This window comes from Euwallacea similis, chromosome 23 (genome assembly GCF_039881205.1).
Source record: "Euwallacea similis isolate ESF13 chromosome 23, ESF131.1, whole genome shotgun sequence".
Lineage (NCBI taxonomy): Eukaryota > Metazoa > Arthropoda > Insecta > Coleoptera > Curculionidae > Euwallacea > Euwallacea similis.
In genome coordinates this window covers 1393476-1418036 of record NC_089631.1, presented here as the reverse complement: position 1 = coordinate 1418036, position 24561 = coordinate 1393476, and the positions used below count along the sequence as shown (strand labels likewise).

At 35.7% G+C, this 24561-nt stretch overlaps 3 protein-coding genes and 1 pseudogene across 3 annotated transcripts; 1 reads left to right on the top strand and 3 right to left on the bottom strand.

Annotated features, from left to right (window-relative positions):
• Nucleotides 1–7825: 7825 nt before the first annotated feature.
• On the bottom strand, nt 7826–9799 carry e(r) (enhancer of rudimentary). The gene is made up of 3 exons (XM_066401516.1): nt 9645–9799; nt 8336–8521; nt 7826–8250 (listed from the first exon to the last, which is right to left on the bottom strand). Exons 1-3 carry the CDS (start codon nt 9645–9647, stop codon nt 8122–8124), a joined length of 318 nt encoding a protein of 105 aa, XP_066257613.1. The 5' UTR covers nt 9648–9799; the 3' UTR covers nt 7826–8121.
• Nucleotides 9800–10043: 244 nt separating this feature from the next.
• Cht11 (Chitinase 11) lies at nt 10044–15962 on the top strand. The gene is made up of 10 exons (XM_066401590.1): nt 10044–10319; nt 10376–10524; nt 10622–10885; nt 10955–11081; nt 11142–11294; nt 11353–11442; nt 11490–11705; nt 11768–12701; nt 14448–14610; nt 15450–15962. The coding sequence occupies exons 1-8, from the start codon at nt 10267–10269 to the stop codon at nt 12138–12140; spliced, it is 1425 nt and encodes a 474-aa protein (XP_066257687.1). The 5' UTR covers nt 10044–10266; the 3' UTR covers nt 12141–12701; nt 14448–14610; nt 15450–15962.
• Nucleotides 14707–16757, bottom strand: LOC136416504 (uncharacterized; annotated as a pseudogene).
• Nucleotides 16758–18383: 1626 nt separating this feature from the next.
• LOC136416385 (NADH-cytochrome b5 reductase-like) lies at nt 18384–19764 on the bottom strand. Its single transcript, XM_066401522.1, has 2 exons — nt 19551–19764; nt 18384–19481 (listed from the first exon to the last, which is right to left on the bottom strand). Exon 2 carries the CDS (start codon nt 19461–19463, stop codon nt 18570–18572), a length of 894 nt encoding a protein of 297 aa, XP_066257619.1. The 5' UTR covers nt 19464–19481; nt 19551–19764; the 3' UTR covers nt 18384–18569.
• Between the last annotated feature and the right edge of the window lie 4797 nt (nt 19765–24561).

Below are 24561 nucleotides of genomic sequence, written 5' to 3'. Positions count from 1 at the left end.
TGAGAGGGTCCAGTAGAGAAATTGAAGAGCTACGCCACTGGCAAGTCTCCAAGCACACACTAATTTATTATTCCGACCCCCAACGGGACTTGATGCAGAGACCTGGTCCGGAAGATTTTTAAACAAATCGAGAAAAATCGAGGTCTTTTGTGCTCGAACAGCTGCCCATGCCCTTCGGTCTGCAAAAATTTCCTTTTCAGACTTCGGACATATTGGACGAGTACTGCCCGGAAAAAATTACTTTCCCATGGGTTTCAACAGGTATGGGAAAGAGTTTGAACGGGTCAAAGCACTATACTTTCAACGGAAAACGAGAAATTGGTTTAACTTAAGAAGATACGGCAATTCACAAACTGCGATATATGGCATCAGGGCACCGCTCTTTTGTTTCAAAACAATCATGTCGCTGCACGACGCAAGCTGTCAAACACAGTCTACGTTGCCAAAGTTAAGGATCGATTTTAAGCTTAGGGCTCGGCTCGAGATTTTCAAAAATCGAAACTTCAAAGCTGATGTGAACCAAGAAATATACCAATGCACAGCGTTGATTAGAGTGTTTTACCGAATATCATGTTCTCTGCGAAACTTGCCCGAGCATGGTCTCTAAATCAAATAATTCACATCCTCCAATTAACGGCAAAAAGGCATAGTTCTTTTGTTCTTAAATGAAAATGGTGACAAGTGACACATCGTTGTCAAAATTGCTTCAGGTTGCCAAATGGTGAGAGTTGACTTGTTGGGAATTTTCACAAAAACACAACAATACAGGGTGATAAAAATGCTCAGCTGAGCTCAGAAACAACACTGTAAAATAGACGGTGGTGTTATCGGTGTTGCCAGTTGCTGGAAGACAGGTCAACACGTATAAATTAAACTGTTTTTACAATGAATGTTTTATTATTAAAATTATATCTTCTACGCCATTTTCTAGCAATTAAGAGCAGGGTTTTAAAATTGTGAGAGAAAAAACTCATATTCTTTTGAAGTTTGTGGTGATTTCTCCGGATAACTAGCAATATCGCCCTTACAGCCATTGGATTCACAATTCTTGTTTAGCTAAATTTTGCTCAGTGCGTTTCAACATCTCTCGCAATAATTAGGAATTTCCATACTTTCTGGGCACATTGGGCAATGTAACGAATTTATAGCACAACTGGCAACAAGGGAGCGTTCTTTTGTTTCGAATAATCGTAGCTGCGTGTGACGTCATAGCTGACGCAAACAGTCAAAATTATGCCCTGTTGCCATGTTTGAGGGTGGACTTTTTAGAACTACGCTTTAGCTCATGGTACCGAGGAGAAAATTTCGATAATTAAAATTGAATTTGATTACAAGCGATTTGCAGCGCCACAGGGATGATCCGAATGATCCCCGTTTTCTAGTCTTGACAGCGTTGCCTTTTCTCCGCTCTAGAGAATACGCGAAAACCAAGACCAAAAACAATCTTCTCTGACCACCGCAGACATCAGACCCTCCCAGAGACCTAAAGTTCATAATCCTTTGTATGCACCGTCTTTTGTTGCATTTGTTCTTAGGTTCTCCCCTTTTCAGAATGTGATAGCCAGGTGTGTGATTACTTCTTTAAAATACCTACCTGTCTATAAAAATCAACATTCAGATGGGGCCGATAATGGAGCGAAATACCTCCATTTTCGAGCTGATTTGTTTCGGTTCGGGGAGGTCGAGGAACTCCAGTCTACTGCCTTTTTTCCTTCTTGTAATCAACGCTTTTTTGCATCCAATGGTCACCTTTGTTCGCGATTTGTCGATGATCAAAACTCGTGGTATCTAGCGGCCATAAACGAATAATGCCGACGCCCTTCAGAAACCATCAATTCACCCCTCCCAGTTGCTGTTGACTGGTCCTCACCCCATCGTTTGCCTATTTTTATCACTGCCCTTCGCGGTAGGGGGTTTGCTGCACAATCGACCATCTTGACGCTCTTGATGATGGGGTGAGAACGCATTGTCCACGTTTCTTCGTGGTGGACTAAGGGCGACGATTAGGATTTAGGACTCAAATTCAAGCATCAATGCTTGTTGTAACAGATGCTGGTGATATTTGCATATTCCATGTGAAATTGACTGATGAATGTGATTGGGCGATTATCTAATCTACAAACTTTACTTCTCATCACTATCAATAACTTTGTTGACACACTGGAGTACGGTCTGTTAAAGAACATTGTTACATATGTGCGTTGCTCATAACCGGGGATTCCCGAAAGATTGTATATGGATCAAAGGTGTTAAAAATTCATGTGTATATGGACATATTGTTAAAATTCCCATCAGCTACTTTCTTAACTATTTAGTTCATTAAAGTTACGAGGTCAATTAAATTGATGCGAAGTGAGGGATCAAAAATACTCAGACATTGGTGTAAGTACTCGAGCTCGACCATCGGAATCACGGCAATCATGAAATACTCACGAAAGAAACTGAAATTTTGGCAAAACGTTTTTATTTTTTCTTTAGCTTGGCTGCTTGCAGCCTCATGACTGCAGTTTTTCCAGCCATTAAAAAAAAAACAGCATCGCACGGGCCGAAACTTCCATGGGGTAAAATGGATCAAATGCAAGTTCCTAATTTTAAAAAATTCGTAGATCTCTCAGAATTGAGCTACGCTACTAACGTTATCCCATATTTGTTGTCAGCAAGTTGGTTCACAAAAATGGGAAACTTCTAAAAAAGTCGGCAAAATCGCGCAAAAACAAGTTTTTTATTTTAAAAAATTCAGAATCGGGCTACGCCACTGACTTTAAATAATATTTATCCCCAACAAGTGTGGCAAAAATACCAGAAAACTTTTCAGTTACCTTCGGAGAAAAACAGCGTCGTTCTGGGAGAAATCTCCAATGGGTGAAATCAAACAAAAACAGGTTCCTAATTAAAATGTGGCGATGTCATTAATGAAATTAGACATTTCGATTTTCGACAACCATCATCAACCTTGTTTCTCCTTATGAATGCAGCGTTTTTCCTTATTATGATGATGTTTCACATGCTAAGGATCAGTCTGGTGACATTTTAAACAATTAATTAAATGCTTCTGAAGCTTAATTATTTAAATAAATTACTATTAACAACTAAAAACAAAAGACTGTTATTGACAGTTGTTGTTGAGAATAGCGGCCTAGATTTCAATTGTTTTTTATTCACGAGACACAATAAAAATAATTAAGGCAAGCAAGCTTGAGATGAGTGCAAATATGACCTCCAATTTCACTAAGGCATTTTTGGCCTGAAATTCGCAAATTCCCTCTAAAATCCAAGGAGGGGCGAATCCGAGGAATCACCCCTTGATCCTCAGTACAAGCAAACACCCTCATGGCCCCAACTAAGATGGAGAATGACTCTATTTAGTCCCGATTATCTGATAGTGTGAGGTAGGAGTTAGCATAGTAATGAATGTTAGAAGAACAACTCTAAGTAACAGCCGAAGCTATATTAGAAAATTTGCTCGATAAACCGGTACTCAAAAGAGTCTCTTTTTCAATGACTTACCACGAACCTGTTCGCGTACAACCTGGACACGTCACTTATCACCAAAGTACCCTAGATTCTTAGAGAATTTTATAAATAATAAAATTTGCAAACGCAGTGAGCCATGAAATTTTCACACTGATAAATCTTGCATATCTCCGGACATGCGCAGAAGATAGATAAATGGAAAAAAAATGAAGAACTGAGATTCCGCGGTCTACTGATATCGCATTTTTACATATGGAGATTGCTGGGTTTTTCCTAGTCAACCCGGCAAATTTAAAATTTAAGATCCTAAACAGGGTTTTAATTCGTCGATTTGGTCTATCTGTGGGCGCTCACCTTACACCCATAAATTGCCGAATTTTGGCCGTTTACCATACCTTAACCAGACATGCGTAATACTAAACAAAGACAATCTTTTCGAGACCCGTTACTTTTTGACGACTTTAACGACGGCAAGACACAATCTCCATTACATAGAAAGTAACCACCGTCTCGTCACTGCTCGTGCTAATTTGCACTTGCATTACGAAGGCGAAAAATTTAATGACCGATTCGAGTGCTCCAAAAATAAAATCTTTATCAACGCGAAGTTAATCCTAGAATAGAATAAACATTCAACGGAACTATCTGGATTAATGTCATTAGAGCTGGGTGAACCCAAAATTGTCATGGACCGCAAATAGTGTTGGCCAAGTGGCAACAGAAAAACTGCCACAATTCGTTCTGATTTTTAACCGGACGCGAGCCAGTAACCGGGGAAGAATAATAAGTTAGACGATTAATTAAATTCCTGAATTTCTTATTAAACTTGATTGTTTAACTGCAATAAAATCAGCAACTAAAAACAAAAGACTGTTGTTGACAGTTGTTGTTGACAATGGCGGTCTAGATTTCAATTGTTTTTTTATACCCGACACATAATAAAAAAAGTTGAGGCAGGCAAGCTTGGGATGAGTGCAAAAATAACCTACAATTTCTCTGAAGCATTTTCGCACCGAAACCCGCAAATTTCCGCTAAAACCCATGAAGGGGTAAATCCTGGGACTCATCCCTTGGCCCTCGGTGCCAACAAACACCCTCATGGGCTCAAATAAGACGGAAAACTCAAAATTAGGTCAGGCAAGAGCAAAGATTCCCTAAGGTACTTACCAAAACAGTCCGGTTTTTTGCGATAATATGACTGCAAGCAACTGGGACACTCACGTATTTTGAGGAGGACACTTTGAAGATTGTCACGTGCACCCCCGAGGGATTTTTTTCCCACTGGAAATTCAAAAAATTTAGGAAAACTCGGACCAGCGACCAAACCTGCACGACTCGCGGAACGACTGCTAACGCCATCTAAACATCAGACAGCCAACTGGAATTCGCGAGTCCCGAATGGTGTGAAAGTGGCGCGAATTTCGACGAGTGGGTGGGGTTTGTTTTGTTTGAAATTCTTCGCAGTGGCGGATCAGGGGGACGGATATTATATAGCGGAGGAATTTAAGGAAATTGAAAATTTCCATGCTTTCCAGTAATTTTTCGTGATAAGCAGTTTTTATTATTATTAGAGGCTAACACAAAAACGATTATGTCTAATGCCGGACTACCTCAAAAACAACCTTGTTGCAACATTGAACACGTTTTTAAATTAAAATATAATTGTAAATTAGCTTATATTCAATTTAACAACGAAAGAACAGACGAGATTTTATATATACTGAATAATGCTCGTATTCCACCAGAATATTCTATGTAGGTAACAAAGTTACAGCTATATATATATAATTGAGAACGAATCCCGATAAAACCACATACTCACATGTTTTCATTAAATTTTGTTCAATTAGTTATAATTTTATCCATTATATATTTCATTAATCCACACTATTAACTTCATGTCCCTATCGTGGCCTGCAATGCTACTGCCGCCGCCACTGGTACAAGATTTGGTCATTCCAAACTTTGGCAGATATGAAAAAGAGGGCAGTGCTCGAGAGATGTGAGCATTGTTGCCAACTAATGGAGGACATCGGAAGTTTCGGGAATATTATAATTATATTTTTTATTATTATGTGAGTATTAGATACATTTCAACGAATTTATCTGATGAAAGATAGAGAGAAGCGTTAAATTAATATATTGTAAACCTTTGTATAGGCCTGAAATCTATATGCGGTATTTAGTTTACTTTATTAAAATGAAATATGCTCTGGGTATACCTCCTGCTCATTCGCAAAATTGTCAAGAATTGGATACAGGGTGTCCCAAACTTAAAGGTGGCTATAGGAGTCTCGGATATTATAGATAGAAATTGTTAAGTTTTGTGCTAAACCAAACTGCCTCGAAATTGAACAAATCCCGAATCCCGAAAACCCGAACAAATCTTTAAAAATTCAAATATTATTAGAATTTTTCCCATCGAAGGCCCATCCGATCCACACAGATCGATCGTAAATATTATCTATTTGGATCAAAGTTAGCTAAATTTTTATTAATTTCTAGTACTTCTCATTTTTCTTCACTTGAAATTGTAGGTGATAAACGAAATTCAGTCGAACTGTCGAAAAATATCCTTATGAAACAACAGTCAAATTAAAAAATGTTATTTTCATAGTTCTGTTTGCAGAAACATGATTTTTGATATTCACATCAAATTGCAAGACAAAATCTTATCATGTGATACAACACCGTAATTAGAAAAATAAGCTGCATTTCAAAATATAAAAATTCAAGATGGCGCCTATAAAAAAACAAAATTGATGGTTGCCGAAAATTGAAACATCGGATTTCAAATTTGGTATCCCCACATTTTAATAGAGAAAAGATTGTACTAATGAAGTACCAATGATTTTGAATTATTTCGCCAAATAAGCTGAGGTAAAAACTAAAATGACTTCAACTGTCTAATAAGCTTTAATGTAGCGGTCTGGGTTTATTTTTACAACGATTCGTATATCAAGAATTATCATCAATAATTTTTCTCAAATACGAACTTACTAAATTTCTTGTAGCTTTTAAGACCACTTTTTATTACGAATACGTTGATATATCATTTAGTTTTGTTTAATTCTTTTGTCTTTCTGGATTTACATGCCTTTTAATGATATAGAATCAAATAAAAGGAGACTACAAGAAAACCTGAACATACATTAACAATTTCCTGCCATCCAAACGAGCTTGGCAGTCCGTCAAGTTGGGTCATAGTAGTGAAATGGCATCTACCAATTTTCTATACCAGTATCCTTAAGGGTACCAAAACTAGTCGAAATCATCTCAGATGGTTTATCTTAGCTATCCTCCGTCATTCGATGGAAAAATATATGGTGGGGAGCCGGTATGTTAAACGTTAATGCAGTCCTATGTGGGCCGACAAATGATGGCCGAGGAACTATCATAAATATCCCCTCTACACATCGAATAGAAAGAAGGGAACGGGATAGGAAACTTATAGATCACCTACCCTCATAAGGGGGAATTATGATGGAGGCAAGGGTGAGAATTCTTTTGATATAGAGAGGGATTGAATGTAAAAATAATATAATTGGTAGAAATGAAGACTAAAACAGCCGCTGAGCGATGTTCTAAGCAGAGCAACTGCGCATGCGTCTAATCTGGGCAATTGACATTAGCAATTTAAACATTTTGGAAGTAGCATGTGGTGCGCGGTAGGAATGCGTTACAAACCTGATTCAACCCTTTCCATAGCCACGTGAGATAATCCCCTTGATATAAAAGATGTCTCTCAACATAGTGCTATAAATTTAACATATATCGAAAGGTGCTTTCTTTTTGATACAGATTATAGTGTAAAAGGTTGGTTCTCGAAGATAATTCTTTATTTATATTTTCTAAACGTTTCGAGATAAATTAATGATATTGTGTACTCTACTATATCTTTTTATGCCTTTTCTGAATCTCTATAAAGAAATTGGCACATTTTTTCAGGGACGGGTAATATAGGAGGGTAGCGCTTAAAAAGTACCTAAACTTTTTGTACTTCACTTTATTCAATAAAGTCGTCAAGTCTCTAATGAATTATAAGGGCCCACTTTAGACTGTTAGTGGCATAGAAGAAATGGGTAATAAATCACCTAGGGAGTAAAGTTGCCCATTATGTTGATGAAGTAAAAAATCATAATGTTTAATCACAACCCCCAGCCACATTGTATACTCCTCGATTTACACGCTATTCACCATCCTTTTTTGCCTTTCCCTGCAAATCTCGGCGGGGAATGTCAATTTACCGTTGTGCTGTATAAGGGAACTTCTCCAGAACTAAGGTAGTGATCAACTCCTCCCCATATAATTCAAAACTTTTAGTAGTAATTTACTTATAAATGAGAAACACAATTTTACACCTCATTGTGTTTAGTTACAAACTTTAAGTAAATTCAAAGAGGAGAAACGCAATCCCTCACAACTTAAGTATGTGTAAAAATGTTAATTCTAAACATTTTTGTGACTTATTACAAAAATTCTCTCCCACCGTGAAATTGCAACAACGTCCTGGCTTCACTGTCATTAATTTACTACTGAAAACACTACAAACTAATATACGTCAGAAAACCCTTAACGAACTAAAGGACTGAAGGAGCGTTGTTGCAACTTCAGGCAGAAAAGCAAAAAAAACCTTAAAAGCTATATTTAAACATAGTCAGGATGGCCCGCGGCTTGTCGCAGCAGGATGTAGATTTTCTCCTTAATCCAGTCCTTGTTGTACGGAGCGTACGTGTTAGTGGATTTTTGATATACTAAACAACTTAAATCGGAAAGCTGGAAGAGAAATTTTTTGTTAAAATCAATGAAGTAACGTGGCCTACTTTATCAGCCATATGAAATTACTCTAGAATTCTCACACCTGATCAACGAAGTCAAATAACTGTGAAATATCATATGTAATAGTAGGTGTGTTTGGGTTTCGCCTCTTTAAATGTTCCTCGTATATCCTGCAAACCCCCTCCATGCAATCATTAACTGATTCATAGTCTGAGTAAGTTCTAGTCTCTGGATTTGCTCCTGGTTGAATTAACAGGATTGTGTGTGACTATAACATAAAGAAAATCATTACAAGAGAGTCAATATGAATGACAAATTCTTAGCAAAACTAGTAAGAAAACAAAATATGTATAGAGTACTTTAGATTAGCATTTTTCCTCATATCTTGGAAATCAGAGACAATTTGGCAATGCCCTTTATAACATTTAAAAGCCTTCAAACAAGGCAACTCTTTTCCCCTTCGCCCAATTCTCTAACTCTCATTATTTTGGGGATAGTAATGGTGAGCTTACCTAAACATGATCACTCAGTATTTGTGTAAAGCTGGGTTTATACAGGGCATAACATAAAAATTGCACAGAATGTTAAAAGACTTCAACCATACTATGTGCTACAGGCTAGAAGGTAAGACTGGAATCCTGAATATCAATTAAATAGTAACATGCAGGTGTTTTTAATCACTGTCCATGTCCATTCACCAGTATGTTACCATATCTATTAGGTCTTTGCTTCTGTTTGCAGCCTGCTAGTGCTAGTGGCAGAAAAGCAATACAACATTCCATGGATATTGATGTTGGATCATTAACTTTGTCAGAACCACTCCAAAAAACCATGGTTATTTGATGCTGTTAAGCCAAAATCATACTACTGTTATCTTAAAATATCAAAATTTTACCACCTCTAATCACCATAAAGTCAACTTTCTATTTTGATGTTGTGCATCATATAAACCCAGCATAAGAAGTCTTAGTAAAGTAAGGAGTGTTCTGGGGTCACTACAGACCTCTAATCCCAAAGGAGGTCTGTCACCAGTTTCAATTAACTAAAACAAGTACTCTGGAATATAACAAATGAGTGAGGTGCCCACATTATGAAAAATAAAGCTTTACTGTGTGAAAGAGGCCCTAGTCAAGTCAAGAAATTTTGCAATCTAACAAATAAGTGAGTGGTCAGGTACAAACAATCTCAAAAATTGGGATAAAGCTTTAGAGGTACAAGGAGTCTTAGTATAGTAAAATGTGTAGGTAACACGCAAAACCTCCATTTCTCCTTTTTTTTATCGGGTTTTCACCATATTTTCGAATGGTTTTTGTAATATTATCCATAGAATATCTCAATAGGAACATGTTATCAACTTCACAGTGGGCTGTTTTGAATTAAGGAAAACTTACCATTGTCGTATGTTAGTTGTGGCTTTGATTTTATTCAAAATTGCTATTTATGTTTACTAGAAATTAATTATGTATATCTGGTCCAGTAGAAGTAGTTAGTAATCAAAAATGGGGAGATAAAATGCAGGTTAACAAGCAGAGTCGGTCTGTAGATGGCGCTCGTAGACGGGTTTGTCAAATTTGTCAAATGTAAATTCAGAAATAAGGGTGATCAGAATAGAGGTAGAGAATGTAACCATTATATCAGACAAAAATTACAGCAATTCAAATTCATAAACTGTTTTAATGAGAAATTGAAGAATTCGGGATTCTCATCAATTTATGATACGTATATTAATTAGTACAGCATCGCTTACTCCATGACATTTAATCTCTAAAAATAAATATTGTCACTTAGACGTTTCAATTCAAGGTTAACTTTTTCAAACATTTATATTTACTAATTTCCAATACGTTTTTCTGAATTTGCTTCAATAAATATTTATAAAAACGCAAAACAAGGTCAGCAAACGATAAAAAGCGCGACTGTGGTGAATATGAGAATAATAATAGCCTTAGTGCTGAAGGTTTTGATATACGGCTGTATTTAGACATGTAAACTCCAGTACAGTTCACTTGAACAATGTTTTCTGAGGAGCACAACCAATATATATTGCTACAGAGGGATCGTAACAGGTAAATCCATTAATAAAAGATTATTGCCTTTACCAGGTTAAATGTGTTCTCCTTAGAAGGCCCTGGAATGTGGACAAGAAAACAGTACTCATGGTTGGATGCCTTATCCTGCCCGTTACAGTTTTTTGTGCCACATACATGATCCTCTTTGGCATTTATGAGAAGCTGGTCTTTCCCAAATCCTTGTACACATTCAACTCAATTGGTAAATTAGTATTAGATATTGTCATCGAATTCTTTGTTTATATTTAATTTTTATTTATTTAATTTTTTTAATTAAAATTTTTATTAAAATGTTTTAGAAATGTTAGAAGCAAATCAACATAGAGCAACAATATATAATGTAATCAACCCCCAAACTTTCACAGATCAGCTTAAAAATGTGCATAGCCACATTAGTGGACAGTCCACTCCTACTAAACTTAAGCTGGTCTGCTATTATAATTTTCCTACAGCTCCTTCTTCCATGCAAATTGAAGAGATTGATCCCTATTTATGTACTCACTTAAACGTGGCATTTGGTAGTGTTGTAAATCATAGTATTCATTTGGATGATCAGCAATTGGGTGAGTTTTGGTTTCTATTTATGTGTTATTTTGTGATACAATTTTTTTGAAAATTTAGTGTTTTTTTAGTCTACCTATCGCAGATTGTAAATTGGAAAAATCAAAATAAGGACTTGAAAGTATTATTATCCATTGGAGGGGCAGGGAATAATGATGGTTTCCCAGAAATGGTGAAAAACCACACCAACAGAAAAACGTAGGAAAAATCTATAAATTTCCTTATAAAAGAAAATTTAATGTTTAAATTTGGCATTAGGTTTATAAAGTCTATTCTTTACTATGTGATAAACTATAAGATAGATGGAGTGGACTTAGACTGGGAGTTTCCAGGTTCAGACATGAGCTATGATAAAAACCAAAGAATGCATTTCACTCAACTTTTATCTGAAACAAGGAAAACCATAAACCGGTATTAAAAATTGCATTTAAATGTTATCACCTCCATTATTCTTATTTGAATATTTCAGACAAGAAAAACACACATTTTTATTGACTGTGGCAGTTGCAGCTCCCACTGAAATCGTCGATGTCGCCTATGATATATCTTACATGAACGAGTATGTATTGACTTCTTAAACAACACCTTTACAAGCAAGTATTTTAGATATGTAGATTTTATTAATTTAATGTCCTACGATTACCATTACTACACTGATGTGACTCCATTTACTGGCTTCAATGCTCCTTTATACCAGTCATCAAGCGAAAAATATTACTTGGCCACTCTGAACATGAACTATTCCAGTCATTACTGGAATTACCGGGGAATGGATAAGAGCAAGATAGTTATTGGTTTGCCCACATATGGACATACATTCAGGTAATAAATTTCCATTTCAGTGCAACCTCTGAGAAAAGACTGCTTCACCATGTATTTTCTAGGCTTCTTAACCCAAGAAACCATGATCTTTACGCCCCAGTCACCGGCTATGGCAATTTGGGCTCCTTGGGTTTCGCCTCTTATCCTTTAATCTGCAGCTTTCTCCAAGTAAACCACATCACTCCTGTGTTTGATATGGAAAGCTTTAGCCCTTATGCTGCAAAGTATTATGAGTGGATTTCATTTGATGACCATGAAAGTTTGACATACAAAGCCGAGTACATTAAAAGTAATGAGTTTGGTGGCGTCATGGTGTATTGCTTGAACACAGACGATTTTCGAGGTGATTGTCAGATGGGTGTCATGGGGAACGTTAAGTTTCCGCTTGTTTCGGCTGTGAAGAAAGTTTTGGAAGAGTCAATGGAAGCTGAATAGGGTTTTTGTTTGGTTTTGAGTAAATGTATGATGTGGATGAGATGTGTAGGCTAAAGAGGGGAACTGGTGAAGTTCTCAGGATTAATCTGATTTTTTCTCTAACAGTTGCAATGCAGCACAAAAAAATTTAATATTTTTTTAGAGTACCAGAGTAATATTTAAAATTTTTGTAAAATTTAAGACCTGCATCAATGAATTTCGACAGGGTGACGTTGTTATTATGGCATATTTTAGGCCTAAGACAACGGTTATAGTGAAAGTGTTTTCTGAAACATTTTTCTGACGAATACGTACGAACACGCATGAGTAATCGAATACTATATGTACAATACTTGCGGTGGTATTACGTGCGAATGGTTCTTCACAGTACGCACGAACGCATAGCTGTTCAAATTTGCTTGATTTCTTGGTCAGAAGGTTGAAGCAAAATGGATAACAAGAACCTTATAATGGTTGTCTATAAAAATAGATGGTTGTGGGATATGAAAGATAAACAATGTCATAACAGAGATATATCAGAAAAGAAGTGGAAGAAAATTGGCATGGAAATCCATAAAAATCGTAAGTATAATATTGTATGAACTCATTTTATTTGTACTAAATACAAGATGTAGTCAAAAACACAAACAGGGTTATTTACGTCATGCTACATGGAATATTACGGCTAAAGCATTTAATATTTTGATTTTTTTTTTGCGTTGTATAGAATTCAAATAGAGGTACAATCTAAAATTATTTTTCTTTTATACGGAGAGTTGTAAATAAGTGAAAAATATCAAAGTTTTTTTTTTATGGAACACCCAATATACAATATTATTGCCGTTTTAGATACCTTGAGAAAAATAAATGTACGTTTGATTAAGGTTTACCTATCCTAAACCGTAAGGATTTTCAAATAATTGAAATTTTGTAATAATGTAATGCAAATTTAAAAACTCTACTAAAAAAAGTTTAAACTAGAGTAAACCGAAATTCACGTCAAACCTCAGGCATAAAGTATATTTCATTTATAGTCATAAAAATTTAGATACCTTATACAGTGTGGAAAAAATAAATTGAAAATATATTTACTTTGAAGAATATTAATTTGCTTAATTTAAATGCAACATCCTATAGTTGATTACTTGGAGTAACAAACAGAGGTATTAACAATCGAAAACTATTATACTTTCCTATATGTAAATGTACAGGGTGTCTCGAAAAATGTGGACATGCTTTCGACTATATATACAGGGCGTCAAGGTAACATGACAAGTTCCTATAACAAAAATTTCTACAGACCCTCCCTACCAAGATATAGGCCCCTAAAAGACGCCCCTGAAAATCTGTTTTCATTAAATAACTTTTAAAGTACTTGGTATAATTTGATTAGTTTTTAATATGATAGATACTATTTAAGGTCCCTTAAAATAGTGTCTTTGAAACTCATTTTGCTGTTTGAGTTCGCCAGGGACCGACCAGCTTGTACACACCAATACTCATATTTTTAATACCCTGTAAGATAAAGACCCAAGAAAAATATTTTTATATAGCTTGAAGCTTAAACTAAAAAAAGGTACTCTTGTTTGACATCAATAAAATGAACCGATTATAATACCTCTGTCTGTTACTCCAAGTAATCAAATATATGGTGTTCCATTTAAATTAAGCAAATTAATACTACGGCCGGTGAATAGTCCAGACCTAAATGTCATTGAACATGTATGACATGAAATGAAAAAGAAGTTACGTAATGATCCTGTTCGAACACTGCCAGATTTGCAGCAAAAAATAAAATAAATTTGGCATAATATTACAACCATGTTCTGCAGAAAACTTGGCTCTACAATGTCGACAAGAATTGAGGCTGTAATTAAAGCCAAAGGAGATGTAACTTCTTATTAAGATAACACTATCGGAACTATTAGTTGCCAATCGATTTTGACAGGAAAAAAGTTTATTTATTATGGTTAAATACCGAGTTGAGTTTTTTGTTATAATTTATAATAAATAAGTTTTACATGGGGCAGTTAATTTATTTTCATTCACAAAAAAGATTAATAATAATTTGGCCCGGATTTATGCTATAATTTGATGAAAAAACCTTAATGTCCGAACGTATCGTTGTTAGAGCTCGTAGTGATGCGATTAAAAAGTTGCCAGTAACGTTTCGCGTCCGCGTACGGGCAACTGAATAGTTGCCTGGACCGGTCAGTTCGCCATGGATTTTGTTAAAATAGCATGTGTTTGTGCTTTTATCGCACGAAAACAGCAACCAAAACGAAAGCGATTTGGGTTCATCCGATTTTAAGCCGAAGACTTTTCAAGGGACAATTTCATCGGTTGCTTGAGGGATTGAGGGAATACCCGATAAAATTCTTCAATTATTTCCGAATGAGCATTGGGAGTTTCGAGAATTTGTCGAATGTCACACCAGAATACCAACGTGCGTCTGGCTGGACCACCATAGGAAAGAAGCTGTGACTTTGGGGTAAGTAAAAAGTTAAAAATTGATATTCATAAGTAAGTACTTTTAATTAGTGTTTGAAGTATATTTTAATAGTTTACTGTAAATTTATCAAGACGTTTACGAACGAAACAAAGATGAAGCTTCGGATGCGTTTTCCCACGAATCTTGCTTCATGGGTGACACAGCTGACAGTGATGGACTGACTGGCTCTCCCGATACGAAATTCGAGAAGTACTGAGCGGTATTATTTTGTTGTGAACTATTGCCAATCGATTGATTTGCACGTCGGAACCCACTTGGCCATTGCGTAGTACATCCTGACAAACGCACACGCCTCATAACGTTCATCATTTCTGTTCGAGCCACAAATTTTTGATCTTCATTAAATTTTGCAAATGCAGGTAGTGGAGAGAGCAAAAAAAATATTATCTTCGTCAATTTTTCCGTCTTCCTCCATTTTTTTTCTTCTAAAAATCTCGTGCGACCTGTCCTCGTACGATTTATGAGCAACCACCTTCCTTTTGACTGGAGGACTGATATGTTTGACAACGGTGTTATTGGGTGTTTCTTCTGTTGCTTCCACCATTCACATCCTCTGTCCTGCTGGTATTTTCGAGACTATTTGAAGTTTGTCTGCCCTCCAGAGAATCCCGTAAAAACAACAATTGTTCAAAGTAAACATATTTACGCTGTTTTTTAGCTCCCGACCCTGAAGGCTCTTTGGTTTGTACATCGTATTCTTGTTTAAAGCACATTCTTAAATTTTTTCACCTTTTTGCAATTATTGTCCTAAAAATATTGAAATTTTTTATATTAATGTTTAATCTTTTTTTTAATTTTAAATATTTTATTCGTTTCAGATATTTAGCAATAGGTAACAGTGTTGTATCACTGCACTACGAATAATTACTTGGAGAAACTACGACAAGAAAAATTGTCCGAGCTACATGTGATGCTCTTTGGGAATGTTTGCTGCCAATTTATATGCCAAAACTAACAAGTGATGGTTGATTTAAAATTGCCAATGATTTTTCAAGCATCACACAATTTCCAAACTGTATTAGGGCAATCGAGGGGAATGAAAAAACCCTATTCAAGCGGCTCTCAATTATAAATCATTTTTTTCTACTGCTCTTTTGGCAATTGCGGATTCTAATTATAATTTTATTTACGTAGATGTTGGCGCTTTCGGTTCATCTAGCAATTCTGATATTTTTAAACTTACTTAAAAGAAACGAATTGAATATACCGGCATCAAAATGTTTGATTCATGATGAAAAAAATGGAAGGCCAATGCCATTTGTACTTGTAGGAGACGAAGACTTTGCTCTTTCCGAAAATGTACTGAGACCATACCCTTTCAGAAATTTTTCGGTAAAGCAACACATCTTTAATTATAGATTAGCAAGAGCTCGAAGAGTGGTTGAATGTACTTTTGGTATTCTAGCGAATAAGTGGAGAATATGTCATAGGCTGTTTGACACTAATTTAGAATTTTCTGATACTATCGTGAAAGCGCGCTGGATTTTTCAAAATTACTTTCGAAAACATGATGGGATATGTTTTGAAGATACTCTTTATCAATGTAATTTGGAAAATATTTCAAATGTAGGAATAAGAAGCAATATGAAGGGTGTTGCAGCTAGAGATTATCTTGCAAATTAGTTCGTTACTCCACAAGGATATGTATCATGGCAATATAAGAAAATTTAGTTGTTTACATTATGTTATTTTAGACCCTTTTTCATTGTTTCAAACGTATGTAATGTGCTGAATTACGAATATAAATTGTAAATATATTAAAACAATAAATAATATAATTAATAGTAAAAGTGTGGTACTTTTTGCCTCCTTTTCCGCCTTTCCAAATTCAGACCAATTTTCGACGAATTTCTCAAATATTTCTACCCATAGATTTTTTTAAAGAATCTTATTTGCATATTCTTTTATTTTGACATTATATAGTGCTGGACGTTTTTCAACCTCACTTATGAATTCCTCTAAGACATATTTTAAAAGAATATACAGAATCCACTACGAGAAACGTTAACAACCAACTGGTTGTGCAACCAGAAAATCGCCCGTGCGCGGCAACACGTTTGAACAAGCATGTGGTATATTTCTCAGCAACTGTAGGCAACTATTTACTCACCGGCCAAATAGAACATGTTTCGATTTTTTAGTTGCTTCAACTAAAAAGCCACCCGTACGCGGGGTTCTAATAAAACACGAATGTTTTATTTCGGCAACAAAATAGCTGCCATCGAAAAGTTGATAGTGCGCAGCGGGCCTTATACCTCATTTGAAAGGTCTTTCAATTACCTTTTCAAATGTACCTGTTTTTTTTTATTGAGATGTTTTCGAAAAATCATGTCCGTATTGTAGAAAAGTTATTTATTAACGTTTTAACTGTTCAAAATGCTGTTCATCATTTTCTAAACAGTATAAAGTCGGTTTTCATACTTCATTCTAACATTCACAAAAAATTCTACTTGAATTTCCCTACACGCAACCGTAATTCTTTTCTTGAATGCTTCCAAATCTTGAGACTGGGTATTAAAAACAACAGATCTAGGATGCCCATAGAGAAAAAAATCCAGAGATGTTAAATCGGGCAATCGCGGTAGCCATTCAATTGGTCCTCTTCGACCAGCTCATTTGCCAGGAAATGTATCGTGTAACCATTGTTTAATAGGAAGAAAATAGTACGATGAAGCTCAATTTTGTTTAAAATGAAGATCTTATGAAACGCTATTACCAACCTTTAACTGGCGAAATAAAATTTACAATAGTAATAATGATGTAACCAAAAACCCAAGAATTCCATCGTCCTTTTTTAATCGAACGGTCTTTTTCTTACTGTTCTTCCTACAAGTAGAATATTTAAATAAATTAATTTACAAATACAAATAAACATATAAAAACCAAAAGAATGATCTGTTGTTTATGAAACCCAGCCTCAAGGTTTGGAAGGATTGAAGACAAGAATTACAGCTGCGTGTAGGGAAAAAGTAGAAGTTTTTGTGAGTGTGAAGTTTGAACACAGACTTTATTATTCGCTAGAAAATAATGGATAGCATTTTGAACACTTAAAACATTGATAAACTTTTTTTACAATATTCACATCATTTTTTGAAAGCTTCTCAACGAAAAAAAAAGTTACATTTGGAAAGATAATTGAAAGATCTTACAAATGAGATATAACTCAACACTGCTTTTCATTTAAGATTTCGGTGGTCGTTTCCACCCCCACTAGAGGATGCATGCAATTTATCAGAAAACCAACTTAAAGAATGTCCCCCTTGAAAATAGAATCAAAGTGTTTTTGCATCTTTACATATCTTTATAAGGATCAAAATGTCGAGGGTGGTTTGTTTTCAAATTGGTACTCTGTATACCCAATCTATTTATAGTAGCTATTTAAGAAGCTACATTAATCTATGGTATTCGTCAGATAATCTAACTACTATAACCACAACGTTCTGACGAACATCGTTTGGACATATTCGTCAGAAAACGCATCCACTATAACCGTAGCTTAAAAATGTGTTGTTTTGACTGAAATAATTAAAAATCGCATTGAACTTAAAATATGGTTTTAACCAAATACAAGAAGTCCGTGGGGTTTATATGAGTTTTAGCTTTTGAGGTTGTATTTACCATTCTGGTTACCTACTTATATACGTGATTACGCTGTGATAAAAGGAATACATAGTATTAGGCACATGCTTCTTAGCAAGAAAAAATGCAAATTAGTATTTATTCTTAAGGTTGATTCTTTAGTGGGCTTGTAGGTTTTAGTTATTAATTCACAATAGCAGATAATATTTTACGTAATAAGTCGATTTGAAATAAATTCTGGATTTGCATCAGTGCAGCATTGAGTGAAAACAATTGCATTGAAAACTAAGTGATTTATTACTTTTTTTACTTTCACTAAACTCCTTGTTATCCTTGAGTATTCCCCTTCAATATATCAATCAAAAAATAGTAATATCGCCATCCATCAAACCGCATTTAATCAGCATATTTTTGACATTATCACAGAAACTTTGAGCCCCACAAACTAACACTTTACAGCCCCTCGCCCTCTCCAGATGCCTTTGAATATCTGCCTCTTTTATTTTTGAGTAATTTACAACTTCCCCATACTTCTTTGGAAATTCATCTTCGCACCCACTAGAGACAAACAACTCGTATTTAAAATTCCAATTCTCCCTCATCTTATACAATTCATCCCTCAGCAATACATTAAATGCATGACAACAGAAATACAAAGTTAGAAAAGTGTAGCATTCATCATTCTGCAAAATATTTCTTATTATAGTATAAAAGGGGGCTATTCCTGTGCCTTGAGCTATAAACAACATAAATTTGTTGCTGTAAGAGATTTTGTAGTCGCCATAAGGTCCTCTCCATAAAGTCTCCATGCCTATAGTCATTTTCCTGAAGTATTGAGACATTTTCCCAGTTTCGTAGAGTTTCACCAGTATGGTGAACTGATTTGAGGGCTGATTTTCCTGGTATATTGGCGTATAAGCTTTCTGTGAGGTTTCTGCATTTACAGGAGCTCTCAATAAGAAATGCTGCCCTGGCTCGTATAAAACAGAGGCTGAGGGACTGCTGATAGGTCGAGTTTTGGCCCTCAGGTATTCAAATGTGTATAAATTGCAATCTCTAGTGTGTTTCTCGATTTGAGTAACACGGAATATGGAGTACGACGTTAAAGACATGCAATTGACTTTTTCTCCATCATGCTGTTGCTTTTGGGACTTCAGGTACTTTTTTAACTGATCTTGGTAAACGTCGAGGATGCACGGGATACAGCCTGAATTGCAACAGTCAGACTCGTCTGGTTTCGGTGGTGGGTCCATGGGGCTTTTGCAAATAAGCTAAGAGAGGAAAGAGTTATATTTTGTTTTCTGCTATATTAAATATCTAAATGATAACATTGGATTTACCTGATGTCCAAAACATGATTTAATTTAACTCACAACAGATTTCATTAAGTAATAATTGAAAATAGCAATAAAGGTTAAATATCAACAGTAATCAGCTGATGATCAGCTGTTTTGCTTGATGCGAGGACTGCAAGTTTGTCAAATCGGGTATTGTGGAGTTACATTGAGTCTCCATCACCATTTATTGAGATTATTCACATGGTTTGAGACACTGGATAATATGGAACTCGCAGAAGATGCTCACAACCTCAAGACAATGTAACATTAAATGAAACCATAATAGTAATCATAATAATAGATCTTTCTCAGTAGACAATACATTTGATACGCCATAACATCAAGAAGTGAACGAAACATACAGGACGATACTAATTAAATATTTAAACAAATCTTCAAAGGATCTTTAATTTATTTTGAGGCAAAAAAATCGTATAAATTTAACTGAAAAGTTTTGCTTGATAGGAAAACTACAAATTTGTTAAATCGATAAAAATAGTTATATTGGGTCTGTCATGCGCTGATACCTGAAAAACTATCAACATATTTTGGGACACCCTGTAATATATAACTTGCAGAATATTCTTACAATCTCAACAAGATGTAAATCAAATAACATGTGCTGACCCTCAGATATTCGTCAATATCATAATAGGCGTTTCTTATTAGCCAATACATTTTATATTCTTCATAGCATCAAGAAGAAAACGAGACATATAGGGTGATGCCAATTAAGTATCATGCGTATCATCCAGGAAGAGTGATAGAACTAATGTGATAAAATTCCAAATCTAAACAGATGTGTTTTTGCACAAATCAAATTTCTTATAAAGTCAAAAGATATATCTAGCGAGGAGCTTAATTTGAAATGAAAGCAGCCCTACTATGACAAAAGGGGCACCTTGGGCCTTGCATATAAGCCACTGGTCATGGTTAATCTGAATAACTGAAAGCCAAGTTGACGAGTGGTCAAGCCGATGATAGGGAGATAAGCAGGCGCTCGAGCCCCCCGATGACTCGTATTATTCCGAAGATATGAGTACTAATTACCGAGGTAGATCTGATAAGTACCTCATTTGTACAAAAATGTTAATAGGGCAAAACGAAGGACATTGGTTTAGTCGGGGAGGGCTCTCATTGCTCTTCAATGTGTGTGTTCGGTGTGTTTTGGATTAAACTGTGGTTGTCCTAGGACGTGTGAAATAAGTGGTTCTCTGGCAGGTGCTATAAGACTAACTTTTGGGCTAAATGAGACTTAAGCAAAGGGGTCTTGTCCTAGGGGTCAGCCAGAGCGTTAAAGTGTCATTTTTCATTTCTTGTGCCCATCTGAGATAACTTTCATGTTTTCTGTTTTTTATCCAATTTGGGATAGGCAGTATCGAATTTATCTTTTTCTTACGTGGGTGGAGAAAGTCCTCATTGAAGCCACGAGGTTGAATTTCAGCGAATTGGCTTCGTACTCTGTCACAGGTACCTCTGGATATCATCTGGGACAGTGTAATAAGTGCAATGAAAATTATGTATCATTTTTGAGTAGTTTACACAAAATCGAATTAAATTGAAAAAGAACACGAGTGGGTTTCCTCACTTTATTCCTTAATTTTCTTAAAAGCTCCAAGAAGGTAGAAAATGGCATCATTGCACTGCTCTTTTGTTTCAAAACATCCGTGTAAAACTATGAGGGCCATGGGACTGTTAAAGTGAGCCCACGTTGCCAAATTGTGTGAGATATCTTCATCTTGGGAAACTTCATACATGAGATTAAAAAAACTATTATTTCATTAACATTTCTCATTAGTCGAGTTCAGTGGCCTCCATGTGTTTATCTAATAAAAACCAATTTCGCTTTATCTTATAATGGAACCAGCTGACAAATTGAAAATTCCTAATTTCTATTCATGTCTCATAGCTTAATATGTATAGAAAGAATCTCCCAAAACGTCTAATTAAATATTCTCTTGATGAATTTATCAGATTACTGATGTTACAGGAAGTTAGACGACCGGGACTCGAATTACGTAATTCATCATTTCGTTCGCCGGTTGTTGTCTTCTATGGGTGTGGTCAGGTGGGCCTGGTCACCCCAAACGAATTGAAACATATCGCTTAAATCAATGTTTATTCTTTAATAGAACACATTTCAGTCTAAAAAAATCCTTTCCTACATCCCCATGCATCCAGCTGTATTTACCACAAAGGGTTGCAAATGGTCCTGATATTACGTAGCGCTTTTTGTAATCCGAAAATAGGGGAAAGACACATGTTTTCGAAGGTGGTGAACGTTTTTTGCCTTTCGATGAAATGTCTTGTCTTGAATTTTTTAGTCACCCCTATCTGGTTAAAGTTTTAAGGGTCCCAAACTAAAAAATCCACCTTTTTAATGTTGCAGGGTTTCGGTTTAAAGGTGGAAATATTTGAGATTTAAGGGTCTTAAGGTTCCTTCGCATAGGTACCTTCCTCCATGAGGTAAAAAAATAGTTGGGGATTTCCGCGTTCCCACAGGTTTAAAGTGTTTAAGCGTTAAAAGGGTGAAAAGGGTTAATTAGAAGTGGTTTTGACAGATTTCATGGGAAAATTGTGCTTACGAGGAAACAGTAAGATTTTTCTGGTATTAAATACAGAATTTTATAAGCCCTATTTTTAAAATTATGGTACTCAGGATGGCTTCATGTTAAAAGAATTATGTAGGAAGCGTCCTTTGTTAGAAAAAAAATCACCCTTTCTCATAGAAACGCATCATTGTACGTCAATGATTTTTTCAGAATTAGGGGTGGAAATTCTCTTTTACCAATAGGAAAAAAACGCTATTTTTTTACTGAAAACAGAGGCGTGCGAGACTCATATTTGGAGGCAACTATTATAAATATCTTAGGAAAATATTGAGCTTAAAAAAATTGTCAATTAAGAAAATATTACGATACACCAATTTTTTGAATAAAAAGGGCAGTAAGTGTCAGGAAGAAAAAAAACTCTTTTTTCCATTGAAGACAGAGGCGTGCAAGGCTTAAAAGATGTTTTAATTTTCGAACTACCAAAACATTCCCTTCTTTTTTTTATTTGAAAAATGTTTCTAATTGATAAAACAGCCTCAAACAGCAATTTTCAATCTACAGCTTAAATCCATTGACCAACTAGCCGTTCAAGTAACATTTTGTGTCTTGGCCAATTCCAAGTTTCTATTTTATCTGAAACCACTACTGAGAAATTCACACATTTTGCGTACGCCGGACTCATTAGCGCCTGTAAACGTTGGTCAAACGGTCGTTAAAGCAATTAAAAAAGTGGAAATGAGTGGAAATAGTGGTTTATCAGTTCAAATGTAAATTTAACGGGTAGCAGGAGTAAATTGTTCGAGGAAAGAGACTGTTTAGGCACTTTATTTCACTCGATTTGATTGGCGAACGAGATATTGGACCACCGAGGCGACTTGCGGATCGTGCCTTATAAAACCCATTGGGCATGGTCCCTTTCGCAAACGGTATTAAGAGAGATCAAAATAATAATGTCATTGATCGGAACCAGGCGAAAAGGGCTTATTTTTTTCTCGTTTTGCGGTAAATTTGCTATGTGGGACTGTAATTTAAAAATTCGATTTTCTCTAATTCCCGGTTGGGTACGGCATGGTACCCTATATTTTGGATTTTATTGCGGGGTTATCATAGTCTGCCCCAGACTCTACGTGACTATATGAGGCAACTTTGAATTAACGGAAAAACCAGCAAAAATGCACGTCTATGGACGTAAATTTCACTCGAAAGTGTCTTTCCGGAGACTTAGACAAGCTAAAATAAACAGACTGTCACTAACTTTTGACTAAACAGCTTTAAATCGACACTAGGCCTAGTAAAATAAACATGTTGGAAACTGAGAAAAGGTACCTATTTTATAGGGAGCCAATAGTTACCTACAGAATGTTTACTCTTTCTGTCAGTAAATTCATTATCTGAACTTGCCATTGAAAAACGAACACGTTCTAAATTTATGTTCTTTAGCGTAGTGAGAAAACAATAAACATCCTAGGCAGGTGCCTTTTTAATCAGAAATCCGTTCAATAATTGAGAATAGCGATTACCCTTTAGGAATATTCTTCAATACAATTTCAAGGAGTCGGAAAATGACAACGTTGCACCGCTCTTTTGTTTCGACACAACCGTGCAAAACTATGAATGACACGAGCTGTCAAAGCGAGCTGGTTTTGCCGCTGTTGCCGGATTGTGAGAGATATCTTAACCCTGGGAAATTTAACACATGAAACAGTGTTTGTCTTCCAATTAAATTCTCAGGCCAATTTCGAAATGCAGTTTTTGTCCTCCATACACACACAACATGTATAGCGGATTTGCCATCAAAAATCTGAAATGGGGGACGCACCTCATCCGCAATTAAACAAATCGTTTTCATACTTCAGTAAATATGGCAGTTTCATATGATAATGCATGCCCCCATTGTTTCCCCGGAGAGTTTTCGCTCTAACCGATGATTCAACTCAATGTATCCCATAATGGGTTCATATGAAGGAAAGGAAATGAAAATTCTCAAACATGCCTGATGACCAGCTAACTGAATCCCATCAGTTTAATGGTAGGTGATTCACTCTGCAAGTTTGGACAGACTAACGCTATAAAGCGCCATCGTAAAACTCCTTAAAAATATGTATAGGCCTATTGTATTTATTTATATTGGGCCTTTGTAATACAACCCTGTGTAATTTTGTAATTTTACTGCCATTAAGCCCAAATTGTGATTGTCTTCGATATTTCAAAGGAAACCTTTTCCGATTCTCGTCGAGTGAAACATGGCAATTACGAGTGTGACACACCTTGATGAATTCAGTGTCTTGATGATACCTTAATAAATAAATTGCCGTACACGCTTGAGTCGTAATTAAGGGCCCAGAAAAATGGAATGAAAGAAAAGGACTTGAATGAACGAAATTTGTAAAAGGGAAAGTTCCCGCGGTAGTTGAGATATGATGCAAAAACGCCGTTTGACTTACGTTAAATCGACCTTTTTT